General features: G+C 37.2%; 2 protein-coding genes across 2 annotated transcripts; both read right to left on the bottom strand.

Moving 5' to 3' along the window:
• Window positions 1-3,361: 3,361 nt before the first annotated feature.
• On the bottom strand, window positions 3,362-6,535 carry LOC107041460 (leucine-rich repeat extensin-like protein 3). The gene is made up of 2 exons (XM_015262044.1): window positions 6,221-6,535; window positions 3,362-3,598 (listed from the first exon to the last, which is right to left on the bottom strand). Exons 1-2 carry the CDS (start codon window positions 6,533-6,535, stop codon window positions 3,362-3,364), a joined length of 552 nt encoding a protein of 183 aa, XP_015117530.1.
• A 6,291-nt stretch (window positions 6,536-12,826) lies between these two features.
• On the bottom strand, window positions 12,827-15,590 carry LOC107041459 (the record flags this gene model as incomplete). The annotated part of the gene is made up of 3 exons (XM_015262043.1): window positions 12,827-12,946; window positions 15,037-15,267; window positions 15,510-15,590. Coding segments are annotated over 3 exons (432 nt in total), but the record flags the coding sequence as incomplete, so codon positions are not given.
• Window positions 15,591-18,032: the final 2,442 nt, after the last annotated feature.

The following is an 18,032-nucleotide window of genomic DNA, read 5'->3' as shown; positions in this document are numbered from 1 at the left end:
TCACGAAGGTCAGAATAAGGGGCATAAGAGTCACATTAAGGGTTATATGAGTCAAAATAACGGTCACGATAGTCAGGTTAAGGGTCACAAGGGTCATGTTAAGGGCTACGAGGGTCAGAATAGGGGTCATATTAAGAATTATATGAGTCAGAATAAGGGTCACGGCGGTCAGATTAAAGGTCATATTAAAGGTCACGAGGGTCAGGATAGGAGTCGCGAGATTCGAAATAAGGGTCACGATGGTCAGATTGAGGGTCATGTTAAGGATCGCGAGGGGCAGATTAAGAGTCATAAGGGTCACGTTTAGCGTTATTCAAGTCAGATTAAGGGTCACAAGGGTCAGAATAAGGATTATAGGAGTCATATGTGGGTCATACGGGAATTTGCGAGCGGAGCGAGCAGGGGGCGTAGCCCCCTAGTCACCTCTAAAAAAGATCGCGTGATCGTATCACCTCTAAGTCGCGTGAAGAGAATTGTTTACAAACTCCATTCGCATCGTTCCCGCGTGATGCCTGAGCCCGGTTTGCCTTATCAATAAGATCCCAGCCACTGAGAAAATCCATGCATCTCCCAAAACTGAGGAAAAAAGGAAGCTCCAAACGAGAGTGAAAATGCGTGAAAACAATACCAGGAAGTGTACCACTGCGGCTCGCATACGTGAATGGGTCGACAACGCGGCAGGTGACCCCCCGTCATTTCTATTTATAAACACCGGCCACCGAATCGTTCGAATGGCCGTCTAGTCGCAACTTCGTCCCCGCTATTCCCTCGTCATCATATCGCAAATGACTGCGGACGCTAAACAGAATCAATTATTGCGTAAAAACTTGCTGGTGCCATCCTCATTTTTTATTCTTCTATCTGTCCCACTTCTCCTTGATGGATTACGTCGCCAAACACCATGTTACATCATTATGGTAATTTCACACGGTTTTAGCACCGATGCATCAACAAAGTGAAACATGATTTTGTTCTGTTCTTCTTTGGTAGCGAGAAGTGAGACAAATGAGTGAATTTGAGTGAAGGTTCTTGCAAGGTCAAAGGATCTCGACTGGAGGTCAATTCGCATGTTGTGTTCATGTCTGATGCAGATAAATGTTGTCGGTATTTTTTATGGGGTTGACACAGTGACATATTTTCTTTTTTATATTTTATTTGATTGTGTGAATCAGCGCGAGAAAAAAATCGATGAAAATTATTTTTCATCACGCTGTGACGAAAAGTGAACTTTTCGGTACGCTCCGCGTGCCTATAAGTCCAATTTCCGCCACATTGTGATGAAAAATATTGTTCGTAACTCGTGAAAAAATGTTTTTTAGTTCGTGGGATTATATCACTCGCCTTCGGCTCGTGATATAAACCTCCCACTCGCCAAAAAACACTTTTTTGCACTCATTACAAATTTTACGCATGCGTCGCGTGCGCACACTCCTACTTTCCACACATTGTAATGAAAAATAGGATTCGCCACACGTGGCAAACGTGTTCTTTAACCCTTGGGTAGGTAGCACTCCCCCTGGGCGAACACTTTTACGCACTCAACATTGTAAAATTTCACTTTGTGCACGAGTAATGAAAAGTGTTTTAAAATGATTTAATAACATTGTTACCATGATATTCGGCAAAATAGCGACGTTCTCTACTTAAAAGATTCAAATCAAGTGATTTCATTATGGAAATATTACAATTCAACTTTTTCGAGATTGTCTCGTAGTTCACAAATATATCACGGAACACGTAACGATTATGAAAGAGAGTAATTTGGGAAGATTGGGGGACTAGTTATGAGTCGAGGACCGACTTCACAACACATTACTTAATTTTAGTTGTTGACATTTCATCTCACGGAGAGGACGGGAGAAACATGAAAAAATCAACTGAACGTTGATGTCTTTCGACGCAACATAAATTTTCATTCACAAAAAAAAAACTTGCGTGAAGGCCATTTTATCGAAACGATTCTGAAATGATCCCTATGCAAACTGGATGGATCTGTCAATTTATAAACTGTAGAGTAGAGATGATATCACACGTGATACTCCATTTTGAACAGAATTGTTATTTTTCAACATTCGTTGTTTCTAAATAAAAAATTGAAATTGTTTAAGCTTTTGGAAACCTCATTTTTTTAGGCGTGAAATCGATTTCTGATAAAATTCATAATGTGAATAAATTGTTACGTTTTCGAAACGATTTTTACAAATGATTTTTATGGTGGAAAATTGATTGTTTATAAATCGTTTATAAAAAATGTTCGTAATCTTAAAAAATTGCAGTTTTTTAATTATTTTATCAATCTTCCTCCAAAATTAAACTTTTTATTTTATTTTTCAGATTTTTAAAATGTTTTCCAGCGGTTTAATATCGAGATTCAAATTCATTGTAAAATGTGCGGAAACTTAGGGTCAAATGGGGTCACATAAAAGCTCTGATGTTCGAATACAAAAGTAGAAAAGCATTTCACTGGAGAAAAAATAGTCAAAGTACTTGGATATCCTTAAGGTGTTTCGTTTGGAAAGTCAAAATAATGAAAAAAATTTGGAAAATCCATGGGAGAAATTTCTAAGTATACTGCATCATTGAGCATTCCTGCACATTTTCTTCAGATCTCAGTTTCAAGAAAAAAAAAATGATGGAATTTGGATGTTTTCCTAACCATTCCAGCTATAACCTCCGAGGTTACCCCGCTCTCAATTAGGGAAAATTCCATGGCACCCAAAAAAATAATGAGGAAAAATTATTGAGAAAAAACTAGTGGGTGATAAATCAAATCTTTCTTGAGAACACGTATAAGTTTCAAACTTTTTTTCAGATTTCATAAGAAAGTTATTTGCACAAATGATTCGGAGAATTATGAGTTTCGGGGCAATTATGCCCTCACGCGCATGCGCGCGATTCGAATGTCAGTGAGCATTATGGGAAACGTATGGGTTGGACCATGGAACTGAGAGAGAGAAAACACTCGACAGGTTTACCAACTCGAGACGCATTTTAATATTATTTCCATAATTAGAATAACATCCAATAAAAATTATTTGACACCCGTAGGTGATGAGAACAAAATCAATCAATCTGATAAATAAAATCAATATTCAAAAAATGTTCAAATGCGCACTTGAATAGTTACTTGAAAATCGGAAAATTTCGTGCTCAGCGATTGAATCAGGGCTCGAGAACAATAAGACTCCCCTTCCGTTTCACCCCCGATGATCTACACACGAAATACCTTAAGGTATGAGTTGCTTAAATTAACTCACATGAATTCCAATATCTGCACATGTAAACTTTATCGTCAAAATACCAACAGACGTAAGTAAATAAATTGATCGCATCACCTTCAGAAGAATAATGGGCATTCAAACTAAAACTGACCTTGAAGTAAAGCGATTGTGGCTTGGTATTCCGCCAATTTTTCATCGACGTAATCTTGACTTTGACTGGCAATAATTTCCGCCGTGCTGGGTCCACTGTCCTCGTCGTCGTTTTGGGATGGTTCTAGGGGTACACCGACGTACTCATAATCACCAGGTCTGTACGGGGCGATCAGATACTCGGGGGGTCCACAGGGTACGGGGGCACCCTGTGCTTCAATTGGACTCTGCGTAACAGAAATATTTCCTCTTTTACCTCAAAAATTGAGTGAAAACAATTTATTTTATAAGGGCCAAGTACCTCCGCCCTCTCCGATTCGAATCACGTACCAATTCATAACTAGTAATTAATTTAAACTATTTTATTTCAATTTATTGCTTCCGAATGGAAGCATTGCAATCCTTCGATTCTCACATTCTCTAATTTTGATTGTAAATTATGTAGAATGGTCTGAAACGTAAAAATACGAAGTTTGGCGACCATGTCTGTATGTGACCACCTCCACCGTCACCTTCCCGGTGGTCAATTTTTAGATAATTGAGTAATTAAGTGGCTAATGTAATTCCAAAAAATCTGAAATTTTGTCAGATTATAGGTCCTAATGAGGACTAGCTCTGTGCAAAATTTCTGCCCGATCGATCTAATATTTTTTTGAGAAGAAGCGATTCATTTTTAAATCGTTTTTCGCAAATATCTTCAAAGATAGCACCGATCTCGATTTTTTTTTCCAAAATATTCGTTTCGACGGCTTCTATCTAAATAAATCAAAACATGTGTACCCTTTCATACAAAGTTTTCGAGATATTCTCGTTTTTCCGTTTTTTCATAAAAAAAAACTTTGTAAACACTCTAGGTTGTGCAAAAATCGAGATATTAACTTGAAATTTGGACAAAATCTTCCTCTCATGATAGCAATGTTTAGTATTGAAGATGGGTTCAATCGCATTAGTAGGTTCGGAGATATTCCGCTTCTTTTAAAAATTTGTTGCATGGAATATCTTCAGAACTATGCAACCGATTTCACCTTTTCTTTTTTCAGAATATTCGTTTCGATGCCTTCTGTCTAAATCAATCAAAATCGTATTTTACTAAAGATGAAAGAAACGTGAAGTTGTTTTATATCGAAATATCTCGAAACTGCGTGACCGCTAATCCTTAATTCTGATTGGTCAATATGTGACACGAAGTTATTCACAAAATAACGCGGCATTTTCAAATTCTTCAGGGGTAATTTTTTTTCACATCATATAGATATGATATACATATTTCACATGTATATATATCATCGGTGAAATTAATAAATTCTGTCCTTTTATGGAGACCGATTACTTTAAAACATTGAAGACAATTAATTGAAAATGAAAAATTCTTTATAGATTCTTTTACTCTACTTCGCTATTCACTTCAATCATTAGTCGAATTCTCTTTGATTCATTATCAATATTTATAAGGTATTCATGAGAAAATGAAATTCAATGAATTCCATTTCTTCATTTCAACAAATGAATAGATCAGACAAAGTTTTCTAAATATTCCCGTTTTTCCGTTTTTTCATAAAAAACTTTGGAAACACTAGCTTGTGCAAAAATCGAGATATCAACTTGAAATTTGGACAGAAAATATGTATACCCGCTCATACAAAGTATTCGAAACATAGGAATTTTGGTAGCACCCATGGAGGTGGCAGTAACCGTCTGAAATTTTTGCTGCTAGTTAGTGTTGTGAAGCTATAAACTTTCGTAATATTTCAGATCATTTGGAAGCTCGTCATCAATGTAGTGATGGCGAAAAAAATAAAATATCAGTCACATGACGCGCTGTCATATGCTCGCTGTCCTCTGCTTGTTTTCTTTCCAGTTCCGTCATGACAATTTGATTAATATGATTTTAATTCAATTTAATTTATTTATTTTCTTTGGTGCTACATGAACTGTTTTACACCTGCACTAGACTCTCTCTTTTCTCCGGTGTTTTGGTAAATACAAAAGACATAATTATGTACATAGATACACGGAGAGAAATTTTTGATAAAAATTACCCTACCGTGTTATAAAAGTGTATCATGAGTCATCGTTTCTTCATTTCTATCCCGAAATTTAGTAAAAATTAATATATGATGATCAAATTTTATTCTACATTAGAGAAATTTTATCCTGACGCATAATAAATTTTACCCTTCCAGTCCAGTAATTTTTATGTAGATAACAACGAAAATTCAAGAACGGTCGATAAATTTTACTCTACCGGCACGGTAATTTTTATTTTTATCAGGATAAAATTTCTCTAATGTAGAATAAAATTTGATCATCATATATTAATTTTGACTAAATTTCGGGATAGAAATGAAGAAACGAGGACTCATGATACACTTTTGTAAAACGGTAGGGTAATTTTTATCAAAAATTTCTCTCCGTGTACACTGATAGAATGATTCATTTATTCCAAACGAGATTCGTTAACTATTAACGAATGGTAGAGTTGAATATAACCAAATGAATATTCGTTAATAGTTAACGAATGGTTCACTTGAATGGCGAAAGTCAAGTCAAACAAGGCTCCTCAACTGTACATCCGTTAACTATTAACGAATGAACATTTGGTGGGACCGAATAGACCCTAACCTCCAACCAAAATCCATTCATTAACAATAACTAATCCGTTCTATCAGTGTATATATATGATAAGTCTGTTTTCTCTCATTTTTAAAAAACATTCAAACGCGCTAATGAGGTATTATAGTTATTCTTCCAAAATAAGCCTTCTATCTAAGATTTAATATTTCTGATTAATATAATTTTATGCATTCTTATTCTTATTATATATTCTTTTTGTATTGTGGTGATCATACCTGAGGTATGTAAGGTCGAGGCGCAGCATTTCCGGTGGAAACGGGCGACGGCCATCTCGGTCTTGGGCACTGAATAAATCCAGGTGGTGGACATCCAAAAACCGGTGACATGCCCGGTGAGATAGGCATGCCGATGGGCACCGGGCTCATCGGGTGCATCATTCCGGGATAAGTCAGGGGTGACATGGGATGGTGGATGGGGGTGGGTGGACCGCGTGCTGGTGAAGCAGGGCGAAAGGGACTGTGGGAGGTGGGACGGGCTGACCAGCCTGACGGGCCATACCCTCCCGGGGGTCGTGAAGGATGCTGCGACATCTTTCTATCTCTCTTCCCTTTCCTTTAAGACAGCATCCCTGGAACAACAATAGAAAGAGGACATTTCCCCGTCACTTTAGGCGATATTAGTCTTTTTTTTTATTTCTACTTATAGGGAACTTGCATGAAGCTCAATTCTTTCTAATTCCTCTATTTACACATTCCTCGTAACATATGGATAGTTAAACGGCTAAAATTGTGGAGAAATATTGCCCAGAAGTCTTATGATAATTAATTCAGTAGCGAAGTGGTAAAACGGTTTAAGTCGACTCATCTCCCAGTTGAGTTTTTCAAGAAATTTTCATAATTGCATTTGTTGTAGCTCTCAGTCGGCTCTACAAAAAAGGTTTGTTTGAAACGCAGCAAATATTTCACTATAAAAATTACCGGGCTCAACGGAAAATCTCGAACGACTTCGGGACCCTTCGGGTTCACGTGTACATTACGTAGCAAATCGCCAAATATGAATTTTCAGCAGTGTCAACCTAGCCATCAAAGAATATACATCTCCCCGAGTCCAATAATTGGACGTGACAAGTTTTACTTAGGTCTTTCTGTTCACAACTGGATAGGTCTTGGGAAGCCTCTTCCCAATTGCTTCCGAGACCTTTCTGCCTCTGGTTATGTCCCATTTCAGCACTCTTTAGGTGTAAGCAGGACTTGTATTCAGACTTTCCAAATCCTTGCCGGTCCCCGTAATTCTATGGGCCTATATTAAATCTGCCTTCATATCCCTGTTTACTCATGCGTTATTGATATAAAAAATGCAATTATTGTGTTTTTTTTAATCTCGAAAATCGACATTTCACGAGAGGGCGGAGGGGAGATGCATGTATGCGGAGACTTGAAATTTTTACCCAACAAGGGGAGAAGGTTGCAGAATCTATTCTAGCCACTCTTGTCCCTCCGCTTGCATGCATTGTCCAAATAAAAATGAAATTGTTAACAAATCTAACCCTTGTTCCAAGTAAAAACCGAAAATCTGACCCTGTGGCCCCCGGTGAAAAATTTTTTTTTCAGCTTTCACTTTTTCCACATACTTTTGAGAGTTCTGAATAGCCCGGCGCTTAAATAGTTGGAATCAACGTTCACCCGGCTAAAAAATTGGATTTTGGCGAAAATCCACTTGCCTCGGAAAACCCGAAAATGTGACCCTTTGGCTGGGGCAAAAAAAAAACGGTTTCTCAGTTTTCACTTTTTCCACATAGTTTTGACAGTTCTGTCAAGCCCGGCGCTTAAGGATGTTCGACACCCTTTTAGCCAAAATTGACGTTTTCATTTTTCTGGCAAATTATCGATGGGAGTGACGTAAAAAAATATAACGATTTTGTGGTTTGTCATTCTTTAATGGCTCACGAAGTTGCGTAGTGGTGCGATAATTTTCATGCGTTTTTTCTACAGTTTTGTGATTCTTTTTAAAAGTTTTGAGAAAACGCAAGAAAATGTTCGCACCACCTTAAAATTTCGTCAGTCATTAAATAATGACAAAACGCAAAAACGTTATATTTTTTCACGTCAATTCCATCATAAGTTTGCCAGAAAAATTAAAAAAACGTGAATTTTGGCAGAAAGGGTGTAGAACATCCTTAAATAGTTGGAATCAACGTTCACCCGGTAAAAAATTCGATTTTGGCAAAAAATCCAAGATCTGACACTTGGACCCTTGTGACCCTTGGACCGACTTTCCCCCCGGAAAAATCCAAGATCCGACACTTTGGCCTCCGGTGAAAAAATTTTTTTTTCATTTTTCACTTTTTCCACATACTTTTGATAGTTCTGAATAGCCCGTCGCTTAAATAGTTGGAATCAACGTTCACCCGGCTAAAAAATTCGATTTTGGCGAAAATCCACTTGCCCCGGAAAACCCGAAAATCTGACCCTTTGGCTGGGGCCAAAAAAAACGGTTTCTCAGTTTTCACTTTTTCCACATACTTTTGACAGTTCTGACTAGCCCGGCGCTTAAATAGTTGGAATCAACGTTCACCCGGCTAAAAAATTCGATTTTGGCGAAAATCCACTTGCCCCGGAAAACCCGAAAATCTGACCCTTTGGCTGGGGCCAAAAAAAAAATTTTATTTCGACTTTTGTCGCGCCTTCAGGGGTTTCATTGGCATCAGGGGGTCAATAAATACAGAATCAACGTTCACTATTTTTTATTTAAACACCGTCTGCAAACGGGGAGATGAGGGTGCCTAAAATATATTTTGCAACCCTGTCTCCTCGTTGGCTACAAATTTCAACCCTCCGCATACATGCCTTCCCCTTCACCCGCTCTCAAAATCACGCGTTCTCTGTAGCATAGAGGAGGACTTCTCAGGACCGAAAAGAACTGAGGATTCGAAAGGTCTCCGGAAAAGTACGTCGCAGAACTGATTAGGACTTACCAGGTCCATCTAGGTCTGGAGAGATCTTGAAAGACCTGTGTACGTCCAATCAGAACCAAATCCTCGACTCGGGAGTATCGTCGCAACCGCTCAACCGAGTACATCAGCGCGAGAAATCGAGTCGATCGCTTACCGTAGCGTCTCTATTTGATTCAATTATCAATTCATTCTGAGTTAACTATCAATTACTTTGAGTCAATCATCAAGTTTATCATTGAGAGAACCTCCAGTGCATTGTAAAAACTTCTATCAAATTGACATATTGAGACATTCACCAATTCGTGTATCCCTAACAACAAGACGCGTGGCTTGCGCCACAAATAAAGTACATTATCAGTGTTTTTTGTAATCCGCGTGTCTTTAATTTCATCCTTTCCATATCACGTGTCCCCAATCTGCCCTAACACCATAGCTTCATCTCTAACAAGGTTATAACAAAATTTTTGCTAGCCTCCTTACAATCCGAGATATTTATTGAAAACTGGCCAATAGTCAAAATTGATTTGTACCGTTTTACTATTTCGCTACTGAATTGAAAATCAGTCGTTTTCGAGGACCATTTTTCGGTAATGACGTCACGAAGACGGTCAGGTAACACTTCATTGGTCGAAAAAGATGAGAGTGGAGAGTTGTCGTCCTCCATTGGCCGAGGCGCACCTCAAGATTGGGTTAGGTCGGCTCGAGCCATTCTGTCATTCGTCCAGCGCCCGACCGCCTGTGCGACGTCATTAGCGATTTCGAAGCATTTGAAATCTTCAACTTTTAACAATTAATTATTAATTAATGAGCAGTATTTCAAATGTTTGTGGCTGAATAATTAATTATTCATGTCCCAAACTTGAAATTAGGAAATTGAAGAAAATTCATGCAAGTTCCCTTTTCCATTGGTAGCAAGCGTGTGGCGCGAGCCACAAACGAATTATTATTTCGAAATTTAGTTAACATTCTGTTCTTGTCCCTCACGAGATTTCTGGACGGTTCTCGAACCTTCCATAACAGAAAGTCTGTAAACTCGCACGCTCCCCGACGAAGGGTCAGTCAGTCAGTCATCTCTGTTGAATTCAGTCCGATTTATATATTCGATATAAACACGAATTCGATAAATCCAACGCCTTTATATTCCACAACAAACACGAATTAAAATAGTGTCTCTATACACCTAACCGCCACAAGCGAATGGATCCGTAGCAAAGTTCATTCTGAAAATTGAAAATGGCAGTTTCATGTCGATGTATGGTAGCAATTCATCCACGATTTACAGCTCTTGAAATGGGCCACACCTCCCGTAACTATCACAGCTATGACATGTTTCACCAAAAATTGACATACACTTAAAAATTTTTGTCTGAATTTTCCGTGCCAAATTCCGTAAAGTTTTTATCGTGCTTAAGCCGCACTGAAATTTCAGGAAATCTTGTCATTGAAAAATCGAATATTCCATTGATTTTCTCTTCATATTTTATTGATTATCTGGAAATCAATAAAATACTTGATTTCTCAGCTCAATTATCCTGTGAAAATTCAGAAAAATCAGGAAAATTCAGTGTCATTTCGTTTCGTAATATTCATGCTCCACTGAAAACTCAATCAAGTTATGAAATTTCCATCTCACTACCACTGAAAACTCATGAATTTCCGTAAATTCTACTGAAAACTTGAAATTTCATAACCATTTTTTGCTTAAATCCGATTCAACGTCACTCTCATGACATTTATTATGATATCTTCCATGAAATTTCAAAAAAATTTCTAAGAACATACTGTCATGCAGTTCCATGGAGTGGAGTTACGCCCCGTTGCCGTTGAAAATTGATAATTCCGCTTCTTTTCAGGGATTTTTCTGTTAATTGCATGCCCCTTAGGCTATACAGCGACAATATAAAAGAAATAACAAATTGATTTGTGCCACCATGGAATGTAAACTCCAACAAACCATTTATCATAAATTGAAAATCAATGATTGAATGCAAAATTTCAAAAATACAAAGTCCAATCGCCCTAATGATCATGCCCGTCAAATTAAAAACATCAATTTGTACCATTCAATCTTCATATTTTATCATCACACCTCACGAAAAAATGATTTACCGTCCAAGACTATTCCCATCAACATGAGAAACTGACCAGACAAATGCACGCTCTAATGGAAGAGATGACAGGGGCCCTCCCCTCCACCACATAAAGCAATTGGCCGAGGATTTTTCGCCGATGTGATCACAAATTTATACGAACCGAGTGCGTCGGAAGAAGCAGGAATACAATTCCTAATGGCTCATCGCCAAAATACTCTAGAAATACCGAATCTAAACCACGGCCTAGCCCTCATATCAATCGTCAATCGGATGTCACCGGAATATTCATGTTACCCTCAATTGATAATGCTATTAACTTCCTTGTTACTAAATTTCCCTCGCAACTTCCGCAAGGAGGCTTAATTTCCTCTTGATATACTATACCAACACCATCTTTATTTCCTCATTTCCATTATTATTTTACCGTAAAAAATAGGATCAAGAACAAGAAAAATGACAAGTTTTTTTTCACTTTGTTTGAGGTTCAGGGACAGGTTTTGTATACAATGACAGCTGTGACATAGTTGACATTTTCCATCCAAATGCCCCTAAAAATAGTTGCTTTTCCGTGTCCCAACCGCATTAGACGCGGCTTACTTTCCCCCAGCCGTACCTATTTTAACATCACAACGAGAAAAATCCTCTGAAAAATAATGAGCTTCAAAATTTATGATAGCAAAAAAAAATTTAATTTTTATGCTTTCGAAGAAGAGTCATTTTGACCGGATACCGGGAGTGTAGGCCGTCTAAATATACCCCGATTCCTATATTTAAATCCCAAAGGCGCGCGCGGGTTATGCCCGCAGTCTCTACCCGTAGAGAAAAGAATATTTCACCATGACTCCCTTTCACACATCCGCCTATTTCAAGTACATGACACAAATTTGCTCTCGTCCTTTCAAATTTCCGAGAATGTCCACCCAAAACTTTGACAATTTCCCAAATCTACGAAATCATCGAAGGAGAAAAAAATCTGCGCAAATGGGTTAAACAAACATTTATCATCAAAACTTTGCACTCGGGATATTTCCAAAAATAAAATTGCGAGTGAATCGAACGGAAATAGGCACTGGATTTATGTCGACGGCTAATTTGAAATTGCGTGAAGTCGAAAGGGAAAAGTTTTTGAAATTATTTTTGGTAGACTATTGAGTCAGAATATTGAATAAGAAAATGTAACACTTTAGTTGAGCAATTATTACATCACGAGGGTAAGGAAGAAGTGAGGGAGAAGTTTTTTGTGCCAAAAATATGTGAAAACAATGGCATTTTTTTTCGGATAGCGCCAACGGTCGTCGAACCCAGCGATTTTTTTCATCAGAAATAACCTGAATTATTAAAATATCGCTGTTGCTTACCTTTGTCGAAGCTCTTCACTCCTTGCGTCACTCAATTTTCTGATTCCTCGAGATTTGATCACACTATTCCTTTCACAGTATCACACAAAACCAGAAAAATACAGCAGAGAGAAGTAAAACAGAAATAGATGAGAGAAAAGCGTTGTGTCGAGGGCAATATTATCAATTTCGTGAAAAGCGATCGTTCGGTACTTAATCATTAAATTAAAAAATGCCGGTTCGCGCCGAGAAGCTAGAACAGACTGACTTCCATGGAACCATTGGTTCTGGACCGGCGATGATGCGGGCGGCCATCGGCGCCGCCGTGTTTTATATTTAACTTTGGCATCACTCGACATTCGACTGTATGTTTAAGCGAAAGGTCTGGTCTAAGACCATCCACCTATCTTCATGCATTTATCGGGTGATTACGGGGTAAATTATGTGGTTCGACTGATTTTTAGTTTTATTTAGGTGATACAGAGGCTACATGAGGGGTCAAATTCGTTGGGTGAACTCGGCGATGCGGATGGTCGACTCCAAGCCGCCGAAGACTAGAGCCGTCTTGTGGGTGTCTATCGTTAAGACTGCTTTGGTTACTGGAAAGTTTCCGACCACCTGTGACATACATAACGAATTAATTCAGTAGCGAAGTGATAGAACGGTTTAAGTCGACTTATCTCCCAGTTGAGTTTTTGAGGAATATCTCCGAATCTAAGGGAGATAGCGAAATTTTTGTAATTACATTTATTGCAGCACTCAATCGGCTCTACAAAAAAGGTCATGACAACAGTTTTGCTATCTCCTTTAGATTCCGAGATATTCATTGAAAACTAGTCGATAGTCAAAATTGACTTGTCGGTACGTTTTACCACCTCGCTACTGAATTGAATCAGGGATGAATTGTTGAACCGGGGCTGGGGTAAAATGGACATTGCTAGATATGCATTAAAGAACAATCTCTTATCGCTTATATTCCGACCACAACCAAATCTTTATCTCGTTGTTTCCTGAAGGACACTGTTGGAAAAAAAATGAAATTTCATGGACAGTTGACTACCAATTTTGAGGACAGTAACACTGAATACGATTTAGGCGAAAAAAAAATCATGAAATTTCAGATTTCACTGAAATCTCAGTAAAATTCTAGAATTTAAAGGGAGATTACTATGAGTTTTAAATGTCCCGGGCTATTGGAATGAGCTTTCTCATATATTGAAGATCGATTATATATGTCTAAAAACGAATAATTAGTGCAAAAAAAACTAATTATTTAATGTTCGTTTACCCCGCAAACGTTTAAAATGTTAAAAATGGTCCAGGGGATCGTAATTGTTATTGCGCAATCACAATTACGAATTAGTTTTCTTCAATTCAAATAAATTGTATAGCTCTGACAGAATCAGAGGTCGGTGTGGTTTATTCCCCTTATCAATAGGAATAGCTTTTTGAGTAGTTTTCATCTGCGAAATTGTACGGATCCATTCGGAAGCTTATTACCAATGGAATTGGCAGAAAAAAAAGTAAATGTTACATGGCTTCTGCCAAAAAGGCTTACAACCCTGCTTGTTTTAATTCACTCCTACACAGCGAATTTCGTTATTAAATTTTTTTCTCTCGTATACCCTTTCGGGTTTTGCGATTTGTTCCCTTCCCACGCCCCAACCCCCTGTACCGCATTCGCCGAAGGACAAGAGGAAACCTCATTTGAGGGAAAAACCTGCCCAGGTACAGTCGTCTTTTGCGAGACTCCCGCTCGACAATGAAACCGTGAGACTTGGTGTGTCACAAATTTTGGCCCCCCCCAGCCGGGAATCGAACCCGGGTCTCCCGCATGCCAATCCCACACTCTAACCACACAGCCACCGCAGTCAGTTAATTTCAATATTATTTTTATAAAAAATTGTACCATTCATGTAAGATAGCCGGAAAAATATTTCTGAGAGAATCGAGAATATATTTTTAATATTTTAAGAATAATTGTTCATCCTATTCTACATGAATGGCGCAAATTTTTATATTAAGGCCCGGGTGGATTATCTTTCGAACGCTATCTCGATTGTTTTTCCATCTTCATAATGTAAAATATATCACAATTTCCATTGGATTTTAGATTACGCAAGAGTCCCTGACAATTGTGATTGTACAATCAAAAAAAGAAGAAAACAAATGAACATTTTCAAAGAGTATTTTGAATAAAGATTGAAAAATAAGTCCGATAGAGAGGAAATAGTGAGTGGATAATTTATCATGGTAACTAACGATCTGCCAGCCACTGACTACTGGGACAAATGACGACCTGACAGCCATTAGATACATCAAATTATTAATTTGCAATTTCCTCCCTATTGGGTTTATTTCCCAATATTATTCAAAAACGTGCTTTGAAAATGTTAAGCTTTCTTTGAACGTTTTTTTGATTGTAGAATCATAATTTTTGGAGACTCTAGGGCTATGTAAAACTGAATCGCAATTGGAGATCATTTCAGATTATCAAATTGAAAAAAACAACCAAGATCGCGTTCAAAAAAAAATTCACCCGGCCTTAAGTTGGGACTTTAAAAAGTTTCAATTTAAAACATGTGAAAATCCAAATTTGAGATTTTCGAAAGTTTTTATTTTCGATCTAACTGTTAAATGAAGCTTATTTTGTTTTTTGGGTGCATTACAACGGATGTCCATTTTACCCCATCCCTCTTTATTTTTACCCTTTTCTCATTCAAATCAATGACTTCAACAGCTCCAGTGCCAGCACCCCCCGCCACAACAAGATCACCTCTCGAATCTTCACCGAAATACTGAACCACATATAAAAATTCACCATCAAGAGTTGTTGGCCGATTCTGCGGATTTATTGTCTCTATCAATCGTCCGCTGGTCAAGTCCCACAGCTGGAGACTTCCCTCAACCGTCCATGACCCAGTTATAATTTTGGTTTCCTAAAAGCACTGCAATAACATAGCACCGAAAGTTCGAAGTACAAATGATGTTATTTGTTGACGGTAATAATAATGATCAACTCTGGTTATTTATTAATAAACCATTGGGCTGAGTTCACTATTTAATTTTAAACATCGATGCATGCGGCGAGTCGAACAGTCGGGCCAAGAAATGCGATGAGCAATTAGTTGTGCGGCAAATCGGTGAATGAATCAATGGTTGGAATTTATAGAACACTTACGTGAACGTCTAGGGCATCACCGCATATGTGGGGACCTTTTATTGAGCGTATCGACCCTGTACCAATTCTTGTATCCCATATCTGCAAGAAGATGAATGAACAAGATTTGAAGAGAAATAGGGGAGGGTGGGGTAAAATGGACACTTTTGACGTCTTAAAAACTTGACCTGTGCGTGCACTTTCGCGCGCGCTCATCTGTTCGTTGGGAAAATGGAGAAATACAATTTATTAAACGTCATATACTCATAGATGTTTTATAAATATTGATAATGACTTAAAGAGAATTAAGACAATGATAAGGGAAACATCAATGAAAAATTTTTTATTTTCGATTAATTCTTTTTTTTTACTTTTTAAAATAATCTGATTAAACTCTGTAATTGTTGAAAAATGAGGGAAGGGTTATGAATTGATTTCCTAGAAAACTAAAGAAATTTCTTGAATTCTTCGGAAAATTCCACAGTTTTCCAAATAACTCTAGATCTTCAAAGATTTTTCTCGAATTATTTGGGGAATCGAAGAATTTTCATGAATTTTGTAGAGTTTAGAATTTATGTATGAAAATCTGAGAAGCAAGAATTGATCATTTTTGCATATGATAAATATGATAAAATTAAAATTTGGGATGTGTAGAATAATTTGTGAGTTGAAAAAATTTAGAAACACCATTTTTTTTTTCTGATGATCAACAATTAGGCAATTTAGATATGTTTTGATATAAAGAAACTGCACAAATGAAAAAATGAATATGACGCAGAAAAAATTTTTGGCATTTGAAGAATTTGAAAATGCCAGGAATTTTTTTCAGCGACTACTTCACGTAACTCATTGACCAATCAGAATCGAGGATTAGCGGTCAGGCAGTTTCGAGATATTTCGAGACATTTCATGAGGACGCCAGAGCTCCTCAATGCCATTCAGCTGTTGAAGGGAATTGGGATGGATGAGAGAGCAGTGGAGCGCTGTTTGAGCAAGTGCTCCTACACGGAGAGAAATTTTTGGTAAAAATTCCCCTACCGTTCTATAAAAGTGTATCATGAGTCATCGTTTCCTCATTTCTATCCCGAAATTTAGTAAAAATTAATATATGATGATCAAATTTTATTCTACGTTAGAGAAATTTTATCCTGACGCATAATAAATTTTACCCTTCCAGTCCAATAATTTTTATATAGATAACAACGAAAATTCTAGAACGGTTGGTAAATTTTACCCTACCGGTACAGTAATTTTTATTCTACCGGCACTGTAATCTTTATTTTTATCAGGATAAAATTTCTCTAACGTAGAATAAAATTTGATCATCACATATTAATTTTTAATAAATTTCGGGATAGAAATGAGGAAACGATGACTCATGATACACTTTTAAAGAACGGTAGGATAATTTTTATCGAAAATTTCTCTCCGTGTACAGCGTCGCTATAGGGACCGGCAAGTTGCCGGTGAGGAGAGCTGAGGCAGCCAGGGGGGTGTGAGAGAAGAGGAGGCGACAATGAGTTTTTTCTTTTCGCAGTTGTGTTAAAAATTTCTGCTTTTTGCTGTAGAGATCGTGGGAACGACAATGGGCGAATAATCTACACTGTTAGAAAATTACACTTGAAATTTTAAGTGAAAAAGCTTGAAATTTTTAACAACGACAAAGTTACAGGAAATTTCTGTAGAATTCTTCATTGAGGAATCAGTTAATTTCTTGAATGTTCAAGTAATTCTCGATGTTCAAGTCTCTACGGCACCGAAAAACCTTGAAAATGTTGAAAACTCAGGCAACAACTCTGAATTTTAAATCTATTGAAAATGGAATTGTATGTGATGTTCAATTTTCACGATGAGTTTAAAAATTTAAGGTTTCATTGAAAAATCAATGATTGTTTAAAATGACAAACCCAATTTTCTTGAATTTTCAAGATGAATGAGAAATTTAGTGAACGTTTTTAATTGAAATTTAATTCAAACTCACAACATTGAAAATTCAGATGACATTGTGGCTGAAAATTCAAGAAATTTCTAACAGTGTACTGGCTGACAAAAATTGTGATTGTGACTTTAATGTGTGCTTAATATGGCATTGTGTCTTTGTTATGTAAACTTTGAGGGCCCAGGTGGCATAGAAGTTATGAGCATTTGATAATGTATTTTTGACACATTAAAAACAAACGTCGATATAAAACAACTCCACGTTTCTTTCATCTTTAGTAAATAGGAATATTTATAACTCAGAACCAGATTTATCAATTGAGATCAGTTCAGGCCCACCACAAAGGGAAAGAATTGTTCTTTTCCTTAAAAAAAATATTCCATTTCCTTAACAATTCAATCTGTCATCAACATTTAAAAAAATCAAAAGTGTACATTTTACCTCACTCTCTCCCTAGTTGGGTTGCAATGTTTGAAAAGTTTTGAAATTACTCCGACTTTTTCTAGCTGATCTAAAGAAATTATTATTTTATTATTTATTTTTATTTGCTCTTAATTATTATATGACATATTCAGATCACTAGCACATTGTCGTTTTGCGGCCAA

This window comes from Diachasma alloeum, unplaced genomic scaffold (assembly GCF_001412515.2).
Source record: "Diachasma alloeum isolate Michigan unplaced genomic scaffold, Dall2.0 Dall_scaffold_00366, whole genome shotgun sequence".
Classification (NCBI taxonomy): domain Eukaryota; kingdom Metazoa; phylum Arthropoda; class Insecta; order Hymenoptera; family Braconidae; genus Diachasma; species Diachasma alloeum.
Note: the sequence above shows the minus strand (reverse complement) of the source record. Positions and strands in the feature narration are given on the sequence as shown.

Coding starts and splice junctions, on each gene's coding strand:
- LOC107041460 (XM_015262044.1), bottom strand. CDS start 6,535: ATGTCGCAGCATCCTTCACGACCCCCGGGAGGGTATGGCCCGTCAGGC. Junction 3,599..6,220: donor CTCGACCTTACATACCTCAG/GTATGATCACCA, acceptor TCTGTTACGCAG/AGTCCAATTGAAGCACAGGG.